General features: G+C 43.3%; 1 protein-coding gene across 3 annotated transcripts in view; it reads right to left on the bottom strand.

Moving 5' to 3' along the window:
- The window catches only part of RNF8 (ring finger protein 8), a 38,163-nt gene that overhangs the window by 5,426 nt on the left and 6,864 nt on the right, over positions 1-25,873 (bottom strand). The window contains exons 4-7 of one of the 3 annotated variants that reach the window (XM_054977964.1): positions 20,036-20,098; positions 12,926-13,015; positions 12,488-12,595; positions 10,575-10,779 (exon numbers count right to left, since the gene is read on the bottom strand). In XM_054977964.1, coding sequence (XP_054833939.1) covers positions 10,575-10,779; positions 12,488-12,595; positions 12,926-13,015; positions 20,036-20,098 — 466 coding nt within the window. Of the gene's footprint in view, positions 1-10,567; positions 10,780-12,487; positions 12,596-12,925; positions 13,016-20,035; positions 20,099-25,873 lie in introns of all 3 variants that reach the window. The other 2 variants (XM_054977982.1, XM_054977972.1) reach the window with 2 other exon arrangements.

Genomic DNA, 25,873 nt, shown 5'->3' with positions numbered 1-25,873 from the left:
TGCAGAAATAGCCGCAAGGTGTACCTTTAGGGAGGTAACCCTAAGCCCTTGGTCTTTCAAATGACATAAGTAGTAAGACGAACCCTAAGGGGCTACTAATAGGTACTACATTCCTTGAAACTGCCCGAGCCTCAAACTTAAGCCACTTAGCTTTGTAAGCCTGTCTAGTGGAGAGTTTCCTTGCATTTAGCATGACTTTCTCCACTTGCTCAGAATAAGTTACAGGCGGGGTAGAATCCGCCAGACAGACAGGTGCAACTTCTTGGGCTCGTGGTGGAACAAGCTCCTGTTCAGCAGAAGATCCTGCTGGGGGGGTAGACTCACATACGTCCGATTGGACATCTGCAACAGTTTGGGGAACCACACTTGTCTCGGCCAGACGGGTGCTACCAGAATGCAATCTGCATTGTCGTTCTCTATTTTGCACAACACCCTTGGTATTAGCGGGAATGGTGGAAACATATAGTGCAACCTGTGGGTCCACGTAAATTGGAAGGCATCCCCAATAGAAAGGGGGTCGCTCCCTGCCCTTGAACAAAATATCTGGGCCTTGGTTTTTGCTGACGTTGCAAACACATCTATGCTTGGTTGGCCCCACATCTGGAAGATCGGCCCAATGTACTTTACGTTTAGTTCCCGCTCGTGGTCCAACATGTGCACCCTGCTCAGAGCATCTGCCCAAACATTGTCTGATCCCGCTACGTGTATAGCCCGAAGCATCACACCATTCAGGATCGCCCATTGCCAAATGAGCGTGGCATCCCTGCAGAGAATCATAGATGCTGTGCCCCCTTGTTGGTTTAGGCAATACATGGCAGTCGTGTTGTCCTTCTGCACCAACACCTGACAGTTTTGTAGAAGTGCTGCAAGGGACACAAGTGCAAAACGAATAGCTCTTAGTTCAAGAATGTTAATATGCAGGTTTCTTTCCCTTTCCAACCATACATCCTGTACACACACAGCACCACAATAGGCACCCCATCCCTGCAGGGACGCATCAGTGGTCACTGTAACCCCAGGATGCAGATAGCCAAACAGGGTCCCCTTAAACAAGTTGTCATCTGATAGCCACCAGTCAAGGGAGGATAGAATGATCCTAGGTATGGATAACTTGAGAGACGGAGGGTGGCGCATAGCATCGTACCTCCGCACAAACCAATTTTGCAGCGGACGCATACGCAGTCTCGCAAAGGGTACTACTGAGGTAGCAGCTGCCATGTGACCCAGTAAGCATTGTATCGTGCGCACAGATTGGAAACAATTTCTCTTGAACATGGAAACCAATCCTTTAAGAGACCTAGCTCTTTCCTGTGGAAGTAGTGCTTTACCCTCAACTGAGTTTAATACTGCACCAATGTAAGAGACCTTACGGCTGGGTACCAGCTTTGACTTATCCAAATTTACCAGCAGACCCAACCGTTTGCATGTGCTCAGTACTAACTCTACAGCGTGCACAAGCCCAGCCTCAGAGTCTGAAACGATGAGCCAATCATCGAGGTAAGGAAAAATGGCACAGCCTTTCTCCTGAAGGAAGGACACCACAGGAGCCACACACTTGGTAAATACCCGTGGCGCTGTGGATAGGCCGAAGGGAAACACTCTATAACGGAACACCCTTTGCTTGTAAACGAAGCCCAGAAACTTTCTGTGCTCCTCTAGTATTCCAACATGGAAATAGGCGTCCTTCAAGTCAAGGACAGCAAACCAATCCCCCTTCTTTAGCAAGGAAATTACAGCAGACATCTTAAACTTTGTCACCTTTAGAAAGGCATTGAGACCCCTTAAATCTAGAATGGGACGTAAACCCCCAACCTTTTTGGGGACCAGAAAGAAACGAGAAAAGAAGCCTTTCTCAGACTCCTCGTATGCCACCTCCTCCACAGCACCCTTGGCCAAGAGAGATATGATCTCATCCTCTAGCTCAGCCATGGTATTATTCACAGCCCTTAACAGTGAGATACACCTAGGCAGTTCAGTGAATTCCAGCCCATATCCTTTGTTCACAATCGTTAAGACCCATGAGTCAGATGTTATTGACTCCCATTCAAATAGGAAAGGCTTCAGCCTGTCCGAGAAAGTCAGGGCTGTGACTAGTTCATCCCGTCAGAACTGTCTCCCTGCTCCCTGCGGATCTTTTTGCTGAGCAGGAGGCTGAGATGAACGGGGCTTGAAAGGCCTATGCCTCTTGGGTTGCTACGCAGGAGTGTAATGGCGCTGAGTAGCAGGATAATGTTGGAAGTAAGGACATTGTTGGTATCTTCCATGGTACTGATACGGGTTGTATCTTGTAGGGTACCGTGGCTTAAAAGCAGACCTGTCTGCTGAGGTCACTCCCAACGACCGAGCCGTCTGCCTATCCTCCTTCTTCTTCAGCGCCTCATCCGTGGTGCTTGAAAAGAGGGAATCCCCTTCAAATGGCAGATTCTCAATTTTGGTCTTCACCTCCTGCGGGAGAGCCATCGACCGGAGCCAAGAGTGCCGTCTCAGGATCACCACTGACGACATACCACGGGCCGCAGTATCAGCTGCATGGCTCCCCGCATTCATCTGCTGCTTTGAAAGGCGAATGGCTTCGTTTTGCAGCAGGGACACCACCGCCTTCTTATCTGCAGGCAAGTCAGTGACATAAGACGTCAGCTTCTCCCACAGGTACAGCTGATAGCCAGCCATGATGGTTTGGTAGTTGGCTATACGGAGGGCTAGGGCCGAGATGGAGTATTGGCGTCTGCCCAGGGCGTCCATCTTCTTCCCCTCCTTGTCTGGCGGGACGGAAGAAGAACCTGACCGTCGGTGCTGGATTTCCTCGGCAATCAGGGATGAAGGTGGAGGATGTTTGACAAGCAACTGCCACATGCCTTGCTTGATTTTGTACATCTGCTCAATCCGCTTCGATGTAGCTGGCAGGTCTGAAGGCACCTTCCACACCTTCTCCACTATCTCCTCCACGCTCTCCAACATAGGAAAACCCACCGTAGCTGGGTTGTCACCATAGATGCAACACAGGAGCTTGTCCTTCGTCTTAGGCGTGGCCAAAGAAATATCAATCTCCAACGCCTTTGCCATACGAGCCATCTGGTCGGTGTAGATACGGAGGTCCTCATAAGGGGAACTCGTACTGGGAGCCACATTGTCATCTGGAGATGGTTCCGACAAGGAATCAGAGCGATACTCGTAGTCAACAGCAGCCCCCTCCTCATCAGAAGAAGGAGCCGACACCTCACCAGCTGGAAACGGTGGAGGTAGCCACTCATGCTGCCTGGATGTTGATGGCCTCGGATCCGAGGAGTCATACCCCGCAGGGGCCCCCTTGCATTGGCAATGGTATGCAAGTGGAATATAGGAGGCCTGCCGGTGTTGTGATGCCAAGGAACGCTCGGAACCGACACTTTCCACATCGGAGAAAGGGAGTCGACTCCGAGTGGAGGAAGCTGGCGACGCGGACGAGCGCTCTCTGGGTGTGCGTCGGATCCGACGAGGGGCAGCCGGGCTCGGTTCCGGTGACGGGGAACGATGCTCACTCGAGACCACAACATATGCACCTGGATCCGGCACTTTCTCTGGAGCAGAACGATCTGGTGAGTTCAGATGAGGGGAAGGCGTGCGTAGAGATACTAGCACCACCTCATCAGCAGACCTGCGCCGTGGGGACCGAGAGTGTCGATGTTTGGACTTCTTCGGCTTCTTCGACGGCAGCTCCGAGCTGGCTCTCGGATCCGACGCCCTCTTGGTGGAAGACTTCTTGCCAGCGGTGTGTGGTCTCGGAACCGCAGTAGCCTTCGGATCCGGCGTCGGAGTCGACAGGCAGGTAGGATCCGACCCCATCGGATCCGATCCCGAAACCGACTTCTTCGGATCCGACTTCGACGACGCCCTTTCTCTCAGCAATTTTGGAGACATCGCCACTTGTGAACCCACTTTTGATACTGCTATACTCGCCGGTTGAGATGTCGACACCGACTTAGCAGAGGCCACAGAGCCCGCTTGTGAATGCCGTTCGGCCGAGGAGCTAAGGGCAGCCTTTGGGGAGGACAACGGAGTTATTCCCGCCACCGAAGGGGGTCTGGGAGTCTCCTCTCCATCCAACACTTTCTGCCAAAGCGATGCCTTCAAACACGCAGACCTCTCCTGTCTGGCCTTATGGGTAAACTTCTGGCAGATCTTACACGTTGGGACAATATGACCCTCCCCAAGGCAAAAAAGGCACAGATCATGCCCATCTGTTTGGGTCATCTTCATCTGGCACTGAGCACAGTGCTTGAATAAGGCCTTAGAGGCCACGTTTAAGGGGTTCAGCAATATGCGTCGTCAAATAACAGTCTGAGTCAATCACAAAGCAAGCAATCACTATAAAGCACGGAGCTGCGAAGCAGACGTTCCCTTCTAGTGGCGGCAAGAAGAGAACTGAGGGAAGGGGCCGTTGGTCGCTGTTGGGACATGTGACCGTTTGGGCGGGAAACGGTCGCTGAGGCGCGCGCCCAACAGCCCCTTCGGAGCTGAGGAAAGCGATGAAAAATCTTCTGGCGGCTGGCCTGCGCCTGCGCAGTCCCATGTGTGGAGGCACAGAAGAACGAAGATGAACATGAAGTTCACCGTTGGAAGAAAGTTGTTTTTGTTCATAATTTGCTCTACCATCTTGGAGGAAAGGGCATAGCTACTGCTAGTGCCTGCCATTCCGACACTTGTCTAACTGATTTTATTTTCATCTGAAAGATGGCTTTAAAGGTCAGTTCCTTTAGGGGACATGAGGTCATAGGCTCAAGGCATCTTTTATATAATGCTCTCAATACCAGATTAAGAATTCACATGGGGAAAAAACCAATGAATCCTTAGAAGATTCTACAATGAGGTCCCTTTTCAAAATCCATTACCATGAAGGTGATATATAAGGGAATGTCCCTTCCTAGAACCCCTAATTGTTGGGATGGTCACTACCTGTTGTCTAAGGGTGTTGGTGTGAAGACTTTTCTTCAACCCCTCTTGAAGAAGGATAGTAACTCCCTAATTAGCCCCCAAAGATTACACGACTCTATCCATGCACGCTTCTGGGATCTTGGCAGGAATTTTTTATAGACTCTGTGGAACTCTTCCTGGAGGCTAGCATAGTACCAATCAAGCCTTCTGTTTAGTCCAACCCTATTAGCTGTTTGTGTTCAACCTCCACACTGTGAGGTTTGTCAGAGCTGATCGGGGTGTCGTACTGATCCCTGCATCAATGGGCCCTCCTGCAGTGGAGGTGCCAGGGATCCATGCTTGAAAGATTCTTCAGGTTTTGAGACCATGCCTTTCTGGACCTGAAGGTTGCTATTAGCATCACTTCTGCACTTTACTGTGTGATCTTCTGAACAGCTCGTGCAATAGCTGTACTGTGGAAGACATACAAGATGTGTGAAGGCAGCTTGCTGCTCACATCATCTATCCCTATGGTTTGCGGGTTTCTTTTCCTTGCGCTTTGTCGAAAACTGGTAGATCAGTTGGGGAATCTCTCTGGCTAGCATCCATTCTGCTTGGTTCATCACTCTCTGACTTAGCCAGTCTGCCTCAGAGTTGTCCTCTGTATAAACATATAGTGACCTGTGGGAAGATTCTGAGATTCCACCATACTGTGTCTGATGGCTCCGAGTTCCTAAAGGTTTGCCCTTTTGATCATTTGTCCTTCAGCCAGATGACCTATGCCATTCTTCTTTGGGTGTGTGATCCCCATCCCCAAAGATATGTCCATGGTCATCACTGTTCTCTCTGGTTCCCTTAACGGGACACCATCATGAGACTGAATGAGGTACAGCCACTGGTTATTTTCCTGTTTGAGGATCTCTGGCAATTCAACTATCTTGGACCTCTTGTGATCTAACGCCCCATGGTATGGCAACAGGCACTTCTGAAGTGCTCAAATCAAGATGTCATTTGGATATGGGAAAGGAGCCACTCTCCATGGCCTAGCCATGCTATCAGTGTTACTAGGATTCTGATAAACACCATAGGTGGTGTTTTCAGCTCAAAGGAAAGGGCCCAATTTTGGAAATGCCTCTGAGAGATTGATGGAAGCCAGACAATCTCCCTCCTGAATGGCAGTCATGACAAATTTTAGCCTTTCCATTCTGACCTTCTTGTTCCTAGGCGTCTATTTTATTTGACCAAATTCCTTTGGATCTAGGGGGAAAGGGACCAGGTGGCACAGAACTGAATTCCACTGATCACATTATCCAACACCTACCTGTTTCTTATTATTGGCTGCCAAGGGTTTGCCAAGCATTGTAAGCATCCCCCAAACACCATCACGCCTGCTGCCTTGGTGTAGACACACTGAGTTCCCTTCTTTGGCCCTTTAGTATTCTGACCAGATTTGTTGAGGGAGAAGGTACTACCCTCTTCTCGATGTTTGGTCTGCTTTCCTTTAATTAGAGTTTCTCCAGACAAGTTGATATCTTTGAAAGGAACCGCGGTTACTTTGGCTTTGGGGCAAATGGTGCACGTTCCAATTTCTAAGCTAAATGTTGTGCCTGGTTGCCTGAAAACCATGGTTCTTGTTGACCACAGCATAGCATATTGCCGGGGCTGTTTTCTTAGTTTTGCTCTTTGGCTCTTTAAAGGAGTTTACTGCTCACTGCAGCCAGGTTTGTGACCTGAGAGAATGTGACTCTAGGAAGGAGTGGAGCTGTCACCAATGCTCTGAAGGATGTAGCGGAAACTTCCAATTTTCTGCACATAGCCAGTTCAAACCACTTGATGCTGGAATCCTAGGTAGTCCGTCCTTCTCAATGGGCAGCACAGGATTAGATGGCAGGCTGGTTACCAGATCATCCACCAATGACAGCTTGATCCTCTCAGTAACCCCTGGAATTAATGTGTAAGACTTGGGGTGGAGAAGAAATAAGAGTAGTTAGTTTTGCCAGAGTTTTCCTTTTAGACTTCTACAAGTATGACAGACTACTGGAAGGGAATCCCTGATGGGGTTATTCCTGATTCTACGGAGGATTCTCTCCAACCCCTTAGTCCTTAAGGGAGAAAACTCTAGGATCCTCATCACCTTAGGGAGCTTTCTAGGATACAGCTCCTGAGGAAGACCTGCTAGGAAATTTTCCCTTCTTTTAACAGCTCCCCTTTCTTCTTGGCTGAGGGAGAAAACTGATAGCTCAGGGTCCTCAGGTTGAAGGCTTATCTGAGATCTGTGCTCTTAATGGCCCTTGCCTCTTCCTTAATCTGGGGGGCACCCCTTTACCTATCTGGTGTCAGACTCCCATACTGGAATGCCTCTCTTGCCCATCTGAGAGTCTAGCCGCTAGACTATTTATTGGTGTGCAGGACCTCTTCGAATTCCTTATTTCCATCCTGGGCCATGCCAGTTTGTTTGTTTAATAGTAGCTATGGCTGCGACTATGTAAATAGGGGGCATGTAATTTCTTTACCCTTAGTGGTGGAAAATGTCATCCAGTTATAGAGCCAAGCTACAAGTGACTTTTTTCACGCGTAGAACACTTGATCATTTTCGCACGTTTTCCTGGGAACTGAAGTCCCAGTGTCCTTCCCCTCTCTGTTAGAATCGCTGCCTGAAGAGCCAGGCAGCAGCTTTTGCAAATCCAGAGCACCTCCTCGGGAGCAAGACGCCCAGGGAGGAAGCTGCAGCTGCCTGCCCCCAAAGATCGCTGAGAGCAGGCTTGTGACTGGAGGAACAATTTGCAAAAGCTGCTGCTGCAGCCGGCTTTCTCTGGCTCTTCAGGCAGCGATTCTAACAGAGAGGGGAAGGACACTGGGACTTCAGTTCCCAGAAAAACTTGCAAAAACGATCAAGTGTTCTACGTGTGAAAAAAGTCACTTGTAGCTTGACTCATAGTTGCCTCTGCAACACTGGTCTTTTTTGGAAGTCTCCCATCCAATTGCTGACCAAGGCCAACCCTGTTGAGGTACTGAGATCTGATGAGATCTGGCTTGTCTGGACTGTGATATCACAGTCAGGGGCTGTGATAAGGTCAGAATCATCATTATTCTCCCAGAACCGCTAGGTAATTGGGACTTTTACCCAAGGTCAGCCACCGAGTTCAAGTAATTATGGGACTCGAACTAGCAGGGTAATGATTCATGGCCCAACATTTAACCACAACATTACAGCAACTCATTTCAGGCTTCCTTGCCTGGTGGATGCAAACCCAAGACCTTCTTCCTTTCACTAGTCTCTTGAGAGGCCCGGAAGTAGGCCGAGGCCTGGGAGCTGGGCAGGTTTAGGTCACAGGCTTGCACTCTCTGAGGCCTGGAAGGAGGCTAGGCCTGCCTTTGTTGACCTACCACCAGCAGAAAATTTTCCAGGCATTCTTGCCTGACAGGTTCAGGCCCTTGGGCTTTTTCTCTTTCACTGGCCTATTGAAAGGCCTAGAAGGGGGTGAGGCCTAGAAGTTTGGAAGATCTAGGCCGCAGGGTTACGCTCTTTGAGGCCTGTGAGGTGGGTAGGCCTGCCTTGCTGACATTCTGACAACAGAAATTCTCCTGCCAAAAGAAGAAATGAAAGTGAAAGCACACCTCACAAGTCCTGGATGAAAGGAAAGAGAAATAAAGGAGGGCTCCCTTTTATTTAGGACGAGCTGGCTCTGAGGCTTCTGCTACTTTTTTCTCCTCCCTCCTTCCTTTCACAGCCCCTGTTACCCGCAGGATTAGTCTTACCGCAGTTCAGTAGGGGCTGCCGGGGTTGGAGCAGGTCCTCTGCTGCTGCTGGAGGCTGCTCCTTCCAAGCCTGAGGGAGTTCCCGATAATATCGGTCTCTACAACAAGCTACGGCGGATTCAAACACCACACCCTCTGGTCGTCTGAGGGGGGGTCCTCCCAACCCACAGGTGGGAAACCTCAGTGGAGTTTTGCAGTTGTGGCCGTGTAACCTAGGAGAACCTAGGGGCCTCCAGCTCTAATGCTCGCCATCACTCTGGGTGAAACGGGGGTGGGGTAGGCGGTAGGGCCTTTCCTTTCCCCTGCGAGCTCCACACTGCCTGTGGCCTCAGCCTCCCTGAATACTGGGATTACAGGCACACGGCGCCACGCCCGGTTCATCTCTGGTAGTTTCTTCACCAGGATCACTGAGCTCTGCAGAGCGTTGCTGAAGACGTCCTGCTCAGATGGCAGGGCCAGAAAGACTGGTGATTCTAGGGACAAGCTCCTCCCCTCCAGGATCAAAATCAGCTGACTGACCCTGCCTTTGGAGAGGAGGAGCTATATCACAAAAGTAAGGACTGCCCCACTCCTAGGACCACCGGAGAAAAACCAAGTGCCTGCCCACACAGTTATTAATGTTTCCTTGACTGGGAGATAGCTGGCTTGACCTCTATTTTTGGTCCAATGACCAAAGCCACAAATATATTTAAGTAAGCCTGACCTACTCTAAAACATCATGGCAAATTAAAGCTATAAAAATTTAAATCTTTCAGATACATTCTAGCTAATAAATCATCCTACTAAGCTCTTGTAGATACGGTGAAGAAGCGGCCTATAAAGCTGTTCCATGCAGCTTGGCAGCTTCCCTGGTCAAAATCACCAACTGCAAATGGTCCCTGAGACTACAGAATCGTTCTCCCAGCCCTACACTCAAATGAAGCATTTGGGCACGTGCATCATCCCTGCTCAACTCATATCAGGTTCAAAGCTGTAGAATGGCAAGATTTGATGCTGGGCACATGCAACATACTTCTCTGGCCACAGCACACCCAAAAGTGGTCATCCAATACAGCTATTCCATGTGGTCAGGAACTTAATTCAGCCTTCCCCAGAAAAACCTGCTGAACTGCCTTGATTCTTTCCCAAGACACTTTACAGATAAAAGGACTGATGAGCCAATTTAGATGATGTTCTGTTAGAGCTAGTTATAACTGTTTTTTTAAATCTGGATTTAGGATAGGGATGCTTTGGTCACCAAATGGATAAATTGCATCAGAAGAAGGACTGAGGAATTGTGTGATCCTGCTGATTAGCCTCGATGTCTCTGCAGTGTTCAGTATCATTGATCTTGATATCCTTCATGAATCCCTCATAGAATTAGGGGCAGGGATTTGCAGTGGTCCTGCTTTTAACTTCAAAGGTTCCAGAAGATGGTCTTGTTAACCTTAAGGGTATTATCCAGTGGGGTTCTTTAGGGTCTGTTATATTACCTGTGCTTTAAAAAAAAACTACTAGAATAAATAAACTGGAGTTAAGATTGCAGTACCATTAATATACAGGTAAAACTCAATTTTATTTCTCCTTTTTATCTGTGCTGGATAAGGTGGTCATCTTATGAAGAGGCAGCTCAATTAGCTAGACAGCCAACTTTACAATAATTAGCAAGATTTGTGGAACAAGCATTGATCAAAACATTTTACAGTACAGCAACCTCGTTAAAGAAACATTTTTGAAACGCTGAACCCAAAGCAGTCTTTGGAGCAGGACTGGATAGGCTTTTTAAAAAAAATCCTCTGTATAAACAGAAGCCTAACTTCACATTGTCACTGATACATTTCTAACTGATGTTATCTAACTAATTATCTATGTTAACTAATTTATATCTATGGTAAATAATATTGAGCAAAATTCAAATACCTAAGAACGGAAGACCCACCTCTCACCTTTTCGCTCTTTGATGAGGGACAGGCGACGATGCTTTGTCTCAACATCCAGATTTTCCACCATCCTATCAATACAGTTGTCTAGAACTAGTGATCGTGTCTTGGACAATATTGTCCTTCTACAGATTGGACACTCCACCTTGCGCTTCATCCATTCTCTGATACAAAAGGAGCAGAAGCTGTGTGCACAATTTAGAGTGACAGCCTGTAAAAGCAAAAATGGATTAATATCAAAATCCTTCCATTTATCAACAAAGCGAGATTATTTATGGAAACAATAATACAATAGGATGAAAATGGTTAAGATAAACAAGTGTTAATATTTTGTATGTCTACTTTGCATAGTTACTTTACTCATACACTGCGATGGATTTTCTAATTTCTTATGGTATGCATTTTCTCTGCATATGTGACATATTTGTTTGAATATTATTCAGTGACATTTTGTCATCCCATTCTGACTTTAAAATAATAAAAACAAAGCTCTGTTTTGAAAACCGTTTATCCCTATCACCCATGGAACAATCCTGGGGGCCACTTCTTTGAATGGTGTGGCGTGTTGGCTGGGATAGCATTCTCTTTCTTTTTTTCTCTCTCTATAAATTAACAGCTAAAAAAAGAGAGAGACACAGTACAATAGGAGACTATTAATTCAACAACAAACAAAGAACACCTTCAGAGCTATAGAATATTATGCAAAGCTAAATATGGCATTGCTTAACACATACAACACTAATTACCTCTTGAACGAATGCCAGAATAACTAATCAAAGATGGATCTACTGGCAATCTCTGTGTAAACTGCCCTGTGCTACTGGAAATTGCACATTTTTAAAATAAACACTATAAAACAGCACATGCACATTTATCACCAAGATTCCCCTTCTAATAGATGAGAAGCAACAGAGTAAGATACCCAGCATCCTATATTTACTAAGAAACTGCATTTTAAAATGTTTTTTTTAATCTATAATCCAGAATTATGACACTGTGCTTTGGTGTTACATGAATTAACTATAAGCTCATGAACTGCCCCCCTCCTCTATTTCATGGTAAACAAGCTAAATCTTATTGTTATATCTGGACCACCATATTGTGGTTTGCACTTGCCCTCCACATCCTTCTTGAAGTCAAAGCACACAAGAGGAGAAATGTGAATGTCTGGGCAAGGCTCACACATGTAGCACCAAACCTGGCATTAAAAATGAACCTAGCAAGCCTCTCATTTTGGTTGTTGTGGGTTTTCCGGGCTGTATTGCCGTGGTCTTGGCATTGTAGTTCCTGACGTTTCGTCAGCAGCTGTGGCTGGCATCTTCTACATCTCTGAAGATGCCAGCCACAGCTGCTGGCGAAACGTCAGGAACTACAATGCCAAGACCACGGCAATACAGCCTGGAAAACCCACAACAACCATCGTTCTCCGGCCGTGAAAGCCTTCGACAATACCACTCTTTTTGTCTTGAAAAGGTTTAACATCAACTGCCCTTCCAATGAATTGAAGTAATTAGTTATATTGCCACAATATTCTGAATTAATAATACAGAAATATTTCCCAGACAACATCCTCAATATATTCTATTTGAATGTTTCACAATAATGTTTCTTAAGCATTATAGGAAAAGACAGATGCTATTCATACTGTTATGTTCAAACAGCATACCATATTTCAGGGTAATCTGAACTAGGAATAAGCACTGCAGAGAGATACAGAGAGAAACCCAGGTCCTGTCGACAAACAAATCTGGAATAGGTTTGGAGAAGAGGCATACAAATTTACTGCATAAATAAAAGACTCATGAATTAAATTGACTAGGGCAAATTTAGAATGGATTCAGTAAAACAAATTATCAGTGCTATTATAATGCTTCTTGAACCTTTTTCATGCAAACCCTTTTGTTTTAATTATACTTTACCTCAATAAAGTGTTCAGAGCAGATTGTACATTGCAACTCATTCTCCAGCACATCAGTCATCTGGCTTAAAGCCTCCTCTTTTTGTGCTCTTGCCTTCTCTTTCTCCTCCTGAAACCAAGAACACACAAGATCAACAGCTGTTGAGAATGCATTGGGTACAAGGGACAATATATTGTTCACAAGAAATGTACCTTCTAAAAAATGATAACTAAGCAGGTGTCAACAACATACAAATGCCTCTGAAGCTACTTCCATCCCAAATTCACCCACACACTTGAAAAGAAAAGCAAGGAGCTGACTTGCCCTCTAGCTCTAGAAAGGAAAAAAAGCAACTTCCTCAAGATGCAAAAAAGATGCTTCAAAAAAGTGGGCAGCCTTATAGCAACGCCTGAACCAACTACTTTCCCCACTGTATTGCATCCTACTTCTGTTCAATACCTTGGTCTCCTTCAACTCTCTGTCCTTGGCTTTAATAATTTCTTCAAAGTCCTTTTTGCTACGGCTCAATTCTTCCATCAGAGCACGATGCTGAGAAATCAAAAACCAAAGATAATTTTTTAATTAACAACTCTAAATGGGGACATTCTACTTGACACCCCGCCACCAAAAAATCTGTTAACTCACTATATAAATGCAACCTAATGAGTCTAAATATCTCTCTAAAGAGTCACCTCTTTTCAAATGTATTTATACTGGAGACATTATGGTCCTTGGACCAGTACAGGGGAGAGATTTGCCACATTATCTTCCAAATGAATTTTAGTCGGGGCAGATGCTGTACAGTCCCTTTGGAAGCACCAGTAGTTTCTTATTTTCCAGATTCAGAGTGTAAACCAAATCCCTGACCAAAGTATTCTAACATGTTATTAATCAATATTCAGAACAATATAGAATATGTAGTAGATTGGTTTTAATTTTACAAGACATCATTAAAATAAACATTCAGAGCGTAGGTTAAACATGTGATTAAATATTCCTCCACATAAAATAGTTCCCTACACACAGAAAAGCAAGTGTCAAGAAAAAGATTTCTCCCTGGTATGTTTGTTTTCCATGTGCAGGGAACATTATATATATATCTATATACTAGCTTGATACCCATGCTTTGCTACAGTATTTTACTACTTTAAATCCAGTTATAATACTTATGAATGTGTAACATTTTTGGTTTGGGTTTTTTTTTAAGTTGGTTTTGTAGTATAATAGCATAATACCCGTGCTTCACAAAGGTATTTGAATAAAGCGAAGCGTGTTGATGCCAAAAACAAATGAAATGAATTTCAAAATATAACATTTATTGAAGAGATTTTAAAAAGAAAAGACTATAGTGCAATAAATAAAGTGAAAAATATGTACAATAATTTTTTTTTTGATTGAAGGACCTCTTTGTAGACCACATTGGTGGTTTCCCCCTCAGGTGCTAGGATCACCAGGTTGCTGGGTGAGCTCACTCTGGAGCAGGCCCATGTGAGAAGCAGCCCTCCCTCAAGTCAAATGATCTGCATATTTCTTTACTGCATCTCTAAGTTGCTTCCTCCTTCTAGCGTCGGTGTATCTTGCACAACATCTGCCAGGAGGCTTCTTGGGGGCAGTAAGAGGTGATGGCTACAAGAGGTGTGAGGTGGAGTTGGACTGAGGGAGGGGTAGTGTGGTGGGTACTTTGGCAGGTTCATGTGAGAGGTTCGCATGAAAATGGCCCCATCTCTCCATAAATTTCAAAACTCAGTTGCCATACTGACATTTATATAAAATTCCTATTCAGGAGTCATGTACCATCTTTCTTCAGAACACAGAGTTCCACAGCTGACCAAACAGAGAGGGGGGGAATATAGGCAGGCAGGAGCCTGTCAGCCACACAGGAAAGCCAGGCCCCACAGGGAGATTGGCAACCCTAGTGAACTTTTAGGGGAAAACTGGGAGGTGCATTTTATTTCAGGACACATTCAATGACTCCCAATAGCAACTGCATACGGTTAGAATGAGGGGGGTGAGGACCAATCAGGCCACATACGCAAATGATCTCTATGTTCCAACTGTCTCGGGGGGGGGGGAGCCAGGATGAGGTGTGGGATGTTGTGAGCCCCAATCAGACCACATATGCAAATGACCTTGAGCAGCTGGCCCAATCAGGGAAGAGTGGCCAAGCTGGCAGTGGGCGTGGGCGCAAGCATGAAGCAGTCTGCCAGCCACACAGGGAAGCTGTATCCCTTTGGGAAAACACATTTTACAAGTAGCTGAAATATTGGCAAAATTTTGGGGGCAAACAGAGGAGGAAATGATGACCCATTTGGATATCGTGTATAGAGTCAATTCAAAATATGCAGAACAAAAGAACCTACCAAGAGATATTATTGTCCAATTGACCACAAGGAGAATGAAGGAGGAAATTATTAGAAGACACTTTGAAACTCCACTGGAAATAGCTGGGATACGGATTCGAATCATGAAAGAAGTACCACGTAAAGTGCTCCAGGATCGGAAAAAGTATAGAGATTTGACACAGAAGCGGAGGGCAGCTGATATTAGATATAGATGGGAGCTGCCAGAAGGAGTGACTTTTGAATTCCAATCAGGGAGACAAGTGATTAAATCGAAATATGCAATGGATGTATTTCTGATGGAGAATGGAAAAGACTTTCCTAGCTCATCCAGGTTATAATTATGGAGTACAAATTAATTTCATGGAATGTTAATGGACTTACAGTGCAATCCTATGAAGAGTTACTCCAGTCTAAGCTCACTGACTTCAATGGGCTTAGACTGGAGTAACTCACCATAGGATTGCACTGCTAATTCACCCTCTAAACGAAAAGCTGTGTTACATTGGCTATCTAAACAAAGAAGTAATTTGATTTGTCTACAAGAGACTCATATTAGGGATCAAGATGTTAAATATTTAATTAACAAAAAGTCAGGAAAGCAATTTGTTTCGGCAACAAAGCAAAAAAAGAGGGGAATTGTTATATATATAAAAGAAGAATTGCAACCTAAATTAATAGTGTCTGAAAAAATGGAAGATACCTGGCTGTGGAATTTTTATGTAATGCAAAAAAAACTTTGTTACTTGGACTATATGCGCCAAATGGCTCCAAGGATATATTTTTTAAAGATTTACGTGAACAAATGGAGCAATGGACTTATGATCAGGTAATTATAGCTGGAGATTTTAATGGAGTGCTAGATTTGCAATTGGATAAAAGTTCATCAACAAGCAAAGCAAGGACGGGGAAATTACCAAAGTCTTTTTTTGAAATTCAGGAACAAAAAGCTTAGATGATGTTTGGAGAAAATATAATCCTAAAGTGAAGCAGTATATGTTTTTTTCAACTGGTCACCAATCTTTTTCCAGAATAGATATGATCTGGGCGTCTAAAGAACTGGTAGTGTTTACAAAAGAGACTGATATATTACCGAAAGTTAGCTCGGATCATAATCCTGTGATGTGGAGATTTGGAATGAAACATAAAAAATGGAGATGGAGAATTAATGAGGATCTTTTGAGTGACCCAGAATGCGTTGAGGTGCTTAGAAAAGAAACGAAGTTCTTTATTTATGTGGATAAAGGGGTGTCAATGCACATGGTCTGGGACACTTATAAAGCTGTAATTAGAGGTGTGTTGATGGACTTAAATGGTAGAGAGAAGAGGAAAAAAGAAGCGAAATTAAAAGAGATTCAGGAAAAAATTATTCAAGTAGAACAACAACTGAAAAAGAGGCCAGGTAAAAAGAAATTGTTGTATGAAATAAAGTTACTGCAAGAACAAATTAGGGCTATGGAAAATAAAGAAGTGGAGTGGGAGTTGAAGAAAATGAAGCAAAAATCATTTGAAGGAACTAATAAACCAGGGAGATATTTGGCGTGGCAATTAAAGAAAAAGAGAGAAAAGGGCAATAAGTAGAATTATAGAAGAGGGGAAGGAATTATATGATCAAGGGTTGATTGAGAGAGCATTCTATAAATACTATGCCAAGCTGTATCAGAAAAAAATAGTGGATTATGAAAAGATAAGAGATTACTTTGATATGATTGATTTACCAAAGGTGCCGGAGAAGCTGAAAGAGAAGCTTAGTGCTGAGATAACAATAATGGAAGTGCTACAAGCAATACAAGCTACTACAGTTGGCAAAGCTCCGGGACCAGATAGAATTACAGCAAAATTTTATAAAGTGATGGCGGAGGATTTGAAACAAATGATGCAAAAAGTAATGAATGAGATATTGGAAGGGGTTGAGATGCCAGATACAAGGAATGAGGCTAATATTACATTGATACCGAAGGAGACATTAGACTTAAGTAACGTTAAGAATTACAGACCAATATCTCTAACTAATAATGACTATAAAATATTTGCAAAGATATTAGCGGAAAGACTTAAGGCTTGGTTAGTGGAATTCATAGATGAAGATCAAGCTGGCTTTTTACCGGAAAGGCAAATAAAAAATAACCTACGAGTGTTGTTGAATGCCATTGAGTATTATGATAAAAATCCAGGGAAGCAGGCTGGGGGTTTTTTTGCGGATGCAGAGAAAGTGTTTGACAATTTGAACTTGGATTTTATGTTTGCAACAATGGAGAAGATGCAGATGGGAGAGAAGTTTATAAAAGCAATAAAGGAAATATATAAAAACCAATCTGCAAATATAGTTGTCAACTCAGATGTGACGAAAAAGTTGGAAATAAGGAAAGGAACAAGACAAGGATGTCCGCTTTCCCCACTTCTGTTTGTAATGGTATTGGAGATCTTACTTAGGCAAATAAGAGAAGATAATTCAATAAGAGGACTGAGGACAAAAGGATTTGAATATAAAGTGAGAGCTTTTGCTGATGATATAATGGTGATCGTGGAGGATCCAATCGAGTGCATGCCAAAATTGATGAAGAAAATGAAAGACTTTGGAGATTTAGCGGGATTTGTAATAAATAAGGTGAAGTCCAAAATACTGTGTAAAAATATGACAAAACAACAACAAAAGGAGTTGATGGATAAGGTGGAATGTGAAGTAGTGAACAAAGTCAAATACTTGGGAGTGGAAGTTACTGCGAAAAATATTGATTTATATAAGAATAATTATGACAAGTTATGGCAACAAATAGATAAAGATATGATCAGATGGAACAAAATGAACTTGTCATGGTTAGGTCGCATTGCAGTAATTAAAATGAATGTTCTTCCAAGAATGTTTTTATTACAGACAGTACCTGTTGTTAAGGATAGTAAACAATTTGAAAAGTGGCAGAGAATGATTTTAAATTTTGTTTGGGCTGGAAAAAAACCCAGAGTTAAAATGAAAGTACTTCATGATGCAAAAGAAAGAGGTCTACAATTACCAAATTTTAAATTATATCATGATGCGGTATGTTTGGACTGGGTAAGGGAATGGTTGCCATTGAAGCATTTGAAGTTATTAGCATTGGAAGGATACAATAAACTGTTTGGATGGCATGTATATCTATGGTGTGACAAAGTAAAAGCAGACTCTATGTTTTTACATCATTATGTAAGAAGAAGTTTGTTTGCTGTGTGGAACAAATATAAGAAATATATGGAAGAGTCTATACCAATGTGGATTATCCCTGCGGAAGTAGTAAATCCAAGGACAGAATATGCAGGGGAAGACTGGCTGACATATAAAGAGATTCTTGAGATAAAGCAGAACAATTATTTGCTTAAAGGCAATGATGAACTGCCATTCCAGTATGGATGGTTTCAATATATGCAGATAAAAGACTTATATGAGAAAGACAAAAGGAAAAATGGTTTTAGATTACAAAATTCTGAGATTGAGAACTGTTTGCTTCAGGGGGGGAAGAAAATAATTTCTAAAATATATAAGATATTACTGAAATGGTTTACGGAGGAGGAGGTTGTTAAAGTTCAGATGGTCAAATGGGCAATAAATTGTAATAGGGAAATTTCAATGGAAGCTTGGGAAAAGGTGTGGAAAAATGTAGTTAAAATTTCAGCATGTACCACTGTGCGTGAAAATGTATATAAAATGTTGTATAGATGGTATTTAACACCGAAGAAGTTGGCCAATGGTAATAGCCAGATGTCTGATAAATGTTGGAAATGTAAACAGCATGAAGGTTCATTCTGTCATATGTGGTGGACTTGTGATAAGGCTAAGCAGTTCTGGGGGGATATAGTAAAAGTTATGTCAGATATATTACAAAGGAATATAAATAAAACTCCGGAATTGCTGTTATTATGTATGAACCTAAAAGATTTTGATAAAATGGACAGTGTTATGGTGTTTTATATGATCACGGCGGCCAGAATGTGTTATGCACAGTTGTGGAAGACTCAGGAGATACCATCTATGGAAGACTGGATTTTGAAAGTTTTGAATATGGCAGAAATGGACAAATTAACAAGGAAATTGAAAGAACAAGAAGAATTGGATTATACATTAAGCTGGGAAAAATTCAAGAAATACGTGGAGAAAAAGTGGGACATGAAGGGGAAACTGTGGTCTTTCGAGAATTAAAGGGGAGATAGAAACTTACTTAAGGTCAAAAAGGGGTAGATTTTATTGTATTTTGTTGGATTAGTATGGAGTTATAGTGTTATAGTAATAGGTATTTAAGGAATAGTATGTTACACATATATATGTATCTTTTTTAGTTAGTATATTTAGTAGTATTTATTATATACTTATATAATTTTTATATTTTTAATTAAGATATGTAATATAGTAAGTGTAGATAGTTAAGATGAGTAAAGAGATTTGATTAGTATGCATAATATAGATATACATTGTAGACTTTAAGAATTTATATGATATACTTTTTAGATTAAGTTGGGTATGGAAAACTGCTGGTAGTCACTAGAAAAGGGGGGGGGAAGGATGGGGAAATTGTTATGGGGTAGATAATGTTAATGATTTCTGTGAATGTTTGTGAACCCATCCAATAAAAAAATTTGTTTAAAAAAAACATTCTTTTCACGATGTAAACACCCACTAAGAAGGGATTTTAAGAAATTTGTCCCCTAAGAGGATAAAAAGAGGTAAAATGTGTTTTCCAAATTGGATACAGCTTCCCTGAGTGGCTGATTGGGGCACATTCACTGGTGCACATTCAAGTGAGGCACATTCCTGATAACAGGTTTACTCTAAATGAGGCCCCTGTGAGTGAATAACGTGTACTAGAACACACCATGCAGCATAGTAAAAGACTGGCAGTAGCTGGCAAGAGCCTTTCATTGATGTTTGTCCATCCCATTCAGATACCTGTTTCATAGGGGCCATCTAGTTGTCCTGGAATGCTGAAAAATGGGGCATAGAGGTCAACACCTTGCCCTGAGTCTTATCCCTGTTTGTTTTGAGCCTGCTCCTGGTCCAATGCATCACTGATGAGTCCAATATAGAAGCCATCAAAATTATGAGTGTGAGATTTTCCTGCAAACCTGCAGTTTCCCCAGGTTTGTAAAAGTATCTGTCCTTTCCATACATGGCCCCATTATGTGGACGTTTTGATCTGCACTCTGACTACAAGTTCAGAATTAGACATATGACTGGGAATAGACTAGCACTGTACTAATGTACCTGCACCAGAACCTGGGCCAGTTGTTCTTTCAGTTTCTCTTCTCCTTGTTTCTCCTTTGCTCCCTAAAAGACAAAGAAGAGGCTGTCAGTCAAGTATAAGGAGAACTAAGAATGTGCTGGATGTTGGGAGAAGCGAGCAAAGAAAGCACAGCTGCGACAAAACCAGAGAAACACCAGTAACTTTCTCCATGTGCAGGAAAAAAATGCTCTCTGCCATAAGCAACTGTGATAACTGCTGTGACAACTGATTGCTAGTTACCGGGGAAGGCTTTGTTGATTGTTCATAAAACAATTTATAGGAGGCCAGTTTGTAATGTAACAAGATTTTGAGTACAATAACAATGACTTCTAAAAAAAATAACAGTTGTAACAACTAAAGAAAATAAGAGGCCTGATGCCAAGAATTGGCAGGCAGATTCCAAGCAATATTTGATAGTCAGCATTCTCCAGTTGCAGCCCATCACTTTGGGTTTTACAACCCAAAGATATCCAGTCTCTAAATATTTCTTGTAGGTGCATCATGTTCTTATTAGCTACTAGCTATGGTGACTAAAGAGAACCTTAACATTCAGACAGTGAACCTCTGAACCCTAGTGGCAGGAGGCACCTCAGGGCAAGGTGTTGACTTCTATGCCTCATTTTTCAGCATTCCAGGGCAACCAGATGGCCACTATGAAACAGGATGCCAGACCAGATAGACCACTGGTCTGATCCACAGGGGCTCTTCTTACATTCACTCCAGCAACACAGAGCTCCTCCAGTCTTCCAGCGTAGAAGGGACATTTTCCATCAGCTCTGCTCTTCCATTGCCCTAGCACTTTACTGTTTCTCTCTCTCTACAAATCTTTTACTCCACACACCCATGAATACTCTTAATCTCCCATTTCCCAGGAAATGAAAGACTTTTGTTATTTGGGATGATAAGGATCCTTGTAATGCTGTTGCCAAAATAAGGGAATGCCTTACTGGTGAGGGGGTGAGAAAGAAACCCTATGGTGAGAGAAAGGCAGGGAGGTCAAAAATTGTTTGGTATCACTTACACAGTCCCAGACCAATTAAGGCTGAAATCCTATACGCACAGAGTCAAGAGCAAGCCCCACTGAGCTCACTAAGAGAACTGAGGCTCTCTTATTATTAAAAATGTACAGTACTAGGGAGTTGCACAGGGGAGGAACATCTCATTATTTTGCTGGCAGAGGACAGGATAAAGTAGAAGCTGTTACTTCTGGATCTCACAACTTGCATTCTTCTCTTGTTGCTTTACCCTCAAGTTGATGACTACAGCACCTAATAAACCCACATCTAAAATGAGAGCAGAAGAGATAGAGGTTGACATGACCTAAGAAGCAGCTCAACTCAATCCGCCCGCCCCGCCCCCCTTCAGAGCTAGCACAGCCCTTAGCTGCCTGGGATCCAGGAATCCAAGAGAGACAGGAATCAGGGTGATGCTTCACTCTTCTGCTATCCTGGCAATGCTACCAGGACTTTCCTACAAGCAACTGTCCATTGCCAGCTGTTGTTTGCCTTCCCTTCCACTGTCTCTATCCAACTCCCTCAATCTACCATACACTTTCCCATTCAGTATCCTTCTCATCCAGCCCCCATTGGCTCCTTAGCTGTCCCTTTAAAGGGAATGGATGCTCACACCAACCACTTGAAGGCATCACCCCTCCTCCCCCCAACTCTAGTGGATTTTTCCCTCTAGGCTACCTGCAGGGAGAGCTTAGGCAGGGGAGGGGGGAGCTAGAAACCCCCTGCTCCAGGGCATTCATTGGCAATCAATCCCTCACTGGGAGAGATGCAACAACATGAATCCCCACTCTGTATGGCTAGAACTGGATGTGTCCATGAAGCAAATCTTATATATGGTCATTGCTCAGCCTCTTGATACCACCATGACAAAGGACAGGAGCACTGAACAGTTAAAATACAAAGACAGGCTCTAAACTATGATTTGCCTTTTTTCATTTTACTTTGAAACCGGTGCTATCAATTTGCTGTGAAAGAGCCTATCACTATTGTTTTGCCTAGTCTGGTGGGAACCAGGGACTTACCAACAACAAAAAATGTTTGCTAATTCTATATTTTGAAGTGTAACATCCATTAGAGTTTAGGAGTGACACAGAAAGAGTTTGAAGTCAGTCTGAACTAAGAGGCAGAGGGAGCCTGAGTTGAGATTTGGCTGAAGGAGAAGCATCTAGCTCTTTTTTGGACTCTGACAGATTATGGATTTAATGCCTGTTGAAGAAGTGTTTATTTGCTTCCAACATGGGTGGTTTAGATACTGTAAATAAAAGAAATATTGCAGAGCTTCCAATTCTCTCTCAAACATAGGAACTAAATCCTGTAACGTTACCCTGAACTTCTCAACAGTTGCAGAGCATATCGCACTGGTAACGGTAATGGAATAATGGAGAAAATACTGCAATGGCTTACAGAAGAACTTAAAGCAACTGTGAAGGAGAGTCTGAAGGCAGCACATGAAGAGGTAAAAACTTCACTTGATCAGCAGCTACAAGGGGTTAGAAATGATCCAGGACTGCAGCTTCAGAAAACTCAGTCAGAAATATCTAAGAATAATCTAAAAGGTAAACAAGCAGTGGCCAGGCTTGGATGGTGGCTTTGTCAGTTTAGGAGCCTGGCAGCAATGATATAGATGAGACTGAGGCACAGCCCCATGAATCAGTAACCTGCAGGAAAAATAAAACTGCTGAAGATGAACCAAGATGACACACAGTCTGCAATGGAAGCAAACTAGCTACAAGAAGAGCATTTTAATCCAGCTGCCATGAGTGAAACTGCACTCCTTGTAATTTTCTGCCCTTATGTTTACCTAACTGATGCAGTTGCAGGAAGAATTAAGACTCCTATAACTAGTGTACCCCAGATACAGGCTCATATTATGCTGGCCAAAGTAAATGGAAGCCACATCCTGAGATCATGCTAGGGATAAGTGAGACATCAGGACAAAGGAAAAATGAACAGCAGCTTTGCAATCCCATATGATATGGCTATGGAAATAAGGAAATTAATTTTTTATCACCAAAATTAATGACAGAATAACAATGTTCCACAAAAGCACTTTCCAGATCATCAGTGGCAAGAAAAATTTTCTTCCTGGTGATTACCATTTAAGGCAAAGGAATTTACTACACTTTAAAAGCATTTTTTGCTCGAGTCTTAAAGCCAATTTTTCTTTCATTTTCAGCTCAACACTGTTCTGGGTCTCCCTTTCTGCTTCTTTTCTGTCCTGATATCTTCTAAAACATGAGCAGGTGGGAGGAGACTGTAAGCACAGTACCACTACAAAAGCACCACTTTTGCTTCTGTCTTTATGCTATCTAGCAGCTAAGAACAGTGAGTTCTTTTTAAAAACAGAAATCAGATTTGGTACTGATTTCCAATACAAATTTTTCAAACCTAATGGACTGGGGGTTTCAGTGAAATTCATTCTGATCATATGCATATTTACTCATAAGTAAGGGCCACTGGTTTAATGGGACTTATTCCCAAGTATCTGTCCACAGGATTGCAGGCTTGAATTTATAAAGACTTAGCTACACCAAGTCAAACCACTGAGCCAGCCAGCCTAGCACTGTCAACTCTGAACAACAGTGAACTTGAGGACCTTATCCACAAATGATTTCCCTGCCCTGCTGCCAGAGATGCCAGAACCTGAGCATGGGAACCATCTGCATGCAAAGTATGTGCTCTACCACTAAGTTCACTCTACACAGCCCCAAATACAGGTTCATCTGGAAAAACTGTTATCTGTAAAGGCAAACTGTCCCCCCAAAACTCTAGGGTGCCACAAAACACCTTAATCTTGCGGTGCTTTATTTATTTATTGAAGGCATTTATCCACCTACAGGTCAAGGCAGCTTACAATATAAAACAGAAACAAACATAAAATTACATTAAAAACACAGTTTAAAAAGCTACACAAACATTAAGTAGTGGCTAAACAAAAGCCATCCTCATTTTTAAAAGCCTTTAACTTCCTCCTGAAATTAGAGAGTGAAGGAGCAAAGCATACTTCCCTGGGGAGATTGTTCCATAATCATGGGACTGCCACTAAAAAGGCCCTATCTCATATCCCTACTAACTGAGCTTCTTTGGTTGATGGGACAGTCAGGAGGGCCTCTCCCTATGATCTTAACTCCTGAGCAGGAAAATATAGGAGAAAGTCCTTCAGATACCCAGGTCCCAAAACATCTAGGGATTTACAGGATAAAACCAAAATACTGAATTGGGCTCCACAGCAGACCAGTAGCCTATCTGTAGTATCTGGGTCACCTGATCTCGATAGCTGGCTCTGACCAGCAGTTGAGTTACAGCATTCTGCGCTAGGGATGTGCGCTTTGGGTTTCCGATTTGGGTAAAATACCCGAATCAGACCCGATCCGTAAAGATTTGTAAAGATCCTAAGAGATTCGGGATATCCAAATTGCCGTGCTGATTCGGGAAATCCTGAATCAAAGCTTTCCAAAGTATTCGTAATGCTTCGAAAAGCTTCGGGGCTAAGTTTAAAGGGCCCCACCGCTGCTTGCAGCAACAGGGCCCTTTAAACATCAACCCACCCCCAGCCCGAGGCCCCCCACCCTCAGCCCCCCACTTACCTTGCAGTTGGCAGCAGTGGTGGCTCCGGCCCTCCTCGCCGCCCTGTGGGGCCACAGAGAGGTGGCAGAGGCGGAGAAAGGCCTTCCTGTCCCTCAAATGGCCGCCGTGGTGGCCATTTGAGGGGCAGGAAGGGTCGGAGGAGGCAGCTCCGGCCCTCCCCTCCGCACTGTAGGGCCGCGAAGCAGCGGCGGAGGCGGAGCTGGCTCCAGGCCGTCACAGCCAACTTGCTGCTGCGCCGCCACTGCCACAGCCCGCCACCGCAGCAGCACGGCAGGAGCCCGCCACCCAGCTGATCACCCTCCCTGACAGCCAGGTAAGTGGGTGGAAGGTGGGGGGGGGTTGCTCCGGGGGGGTGGAATGTGGGGGTGGGGGAGTTGCTCCCTCTCACTTAGGTATGCTGCGAATATTTATGGAGCATACCGAAGTGAGTAAAAATACTCACACACTGAACTGTGGCTCACAATGGTATTTCCGAATTTTTTTCCCCGCTTCAGGTAAACCCGAAGCGGGAACTCCGAATCGTTTCGGGCTGCACACCCCTATTCTGCACTAGCAGCTGCTTCTGAACACTGTTCAAGTAAAGTGCATTGCAATAGTCCAGTTAACTTGTCAGTCTTTCTCGCTTTTGTATTAAATTCTTTTGGACAGGAACTTAAAACATTGTACTGGTTCTTTTACCAGCAAATCTTTAGTCTTTATAATAAACTCAAGTACAATACAGCATGTATACTGGAAGGTATAAACAGGCTGACCCAAATTTCTTCACAATTTATGAAAGATTTCTTCACAAGGAACTGTCTATGTTGTACAGTATTTGAACACGTGTATAATTATGCAGCTGCTAGCAAGGAATATGAAAGGGCAAACCAGTCAAAATTATGAAATTAACCACAGTATAAAAGTACAAATAATTTCATGAGTACATTAATTTAGATAATATTGAAGATAGCAAAGCGCAGAAGAAAGCGAGCTTATTTTAAAGAATTACTGAAACAGTTTGCCTAAGATTCTGTGAGTCTTGGAATTATCTTATTTGTTACAAGTAATATTGTGATAGGATTGAACTTTGCAGCCAGCTAGTAAGAAATAAAAATTAGCCACCAAGACAAGCCACAATTAGTGGATACCTGGGAACAACTGATACATCCTCCAGATAAAAACAAAATTCACTTTGTGTGGAATCTGCTGCCCTGAGTGAAAAGCCTTGCACTGCATCAC

Source organism: Eublepharis macularius, chromosome 1 (assembly GCF_028583425.1).
Source record: "Eublepharis macularius isolate TG4126 chromosome 1, MPM_Emac_v1.0, whole genome shotgun sequence".
Taxonomy (NCBI): domain Eukaryota; kingdom Metazoa; phylum Chordata; class Lepidosauria; order Squamata; family Eublepharidae; genus Eublepharis; species Eublepharis macularius.
This window is presented reverse-complemented; position numbering and strand designations above follow the sequence as displayed.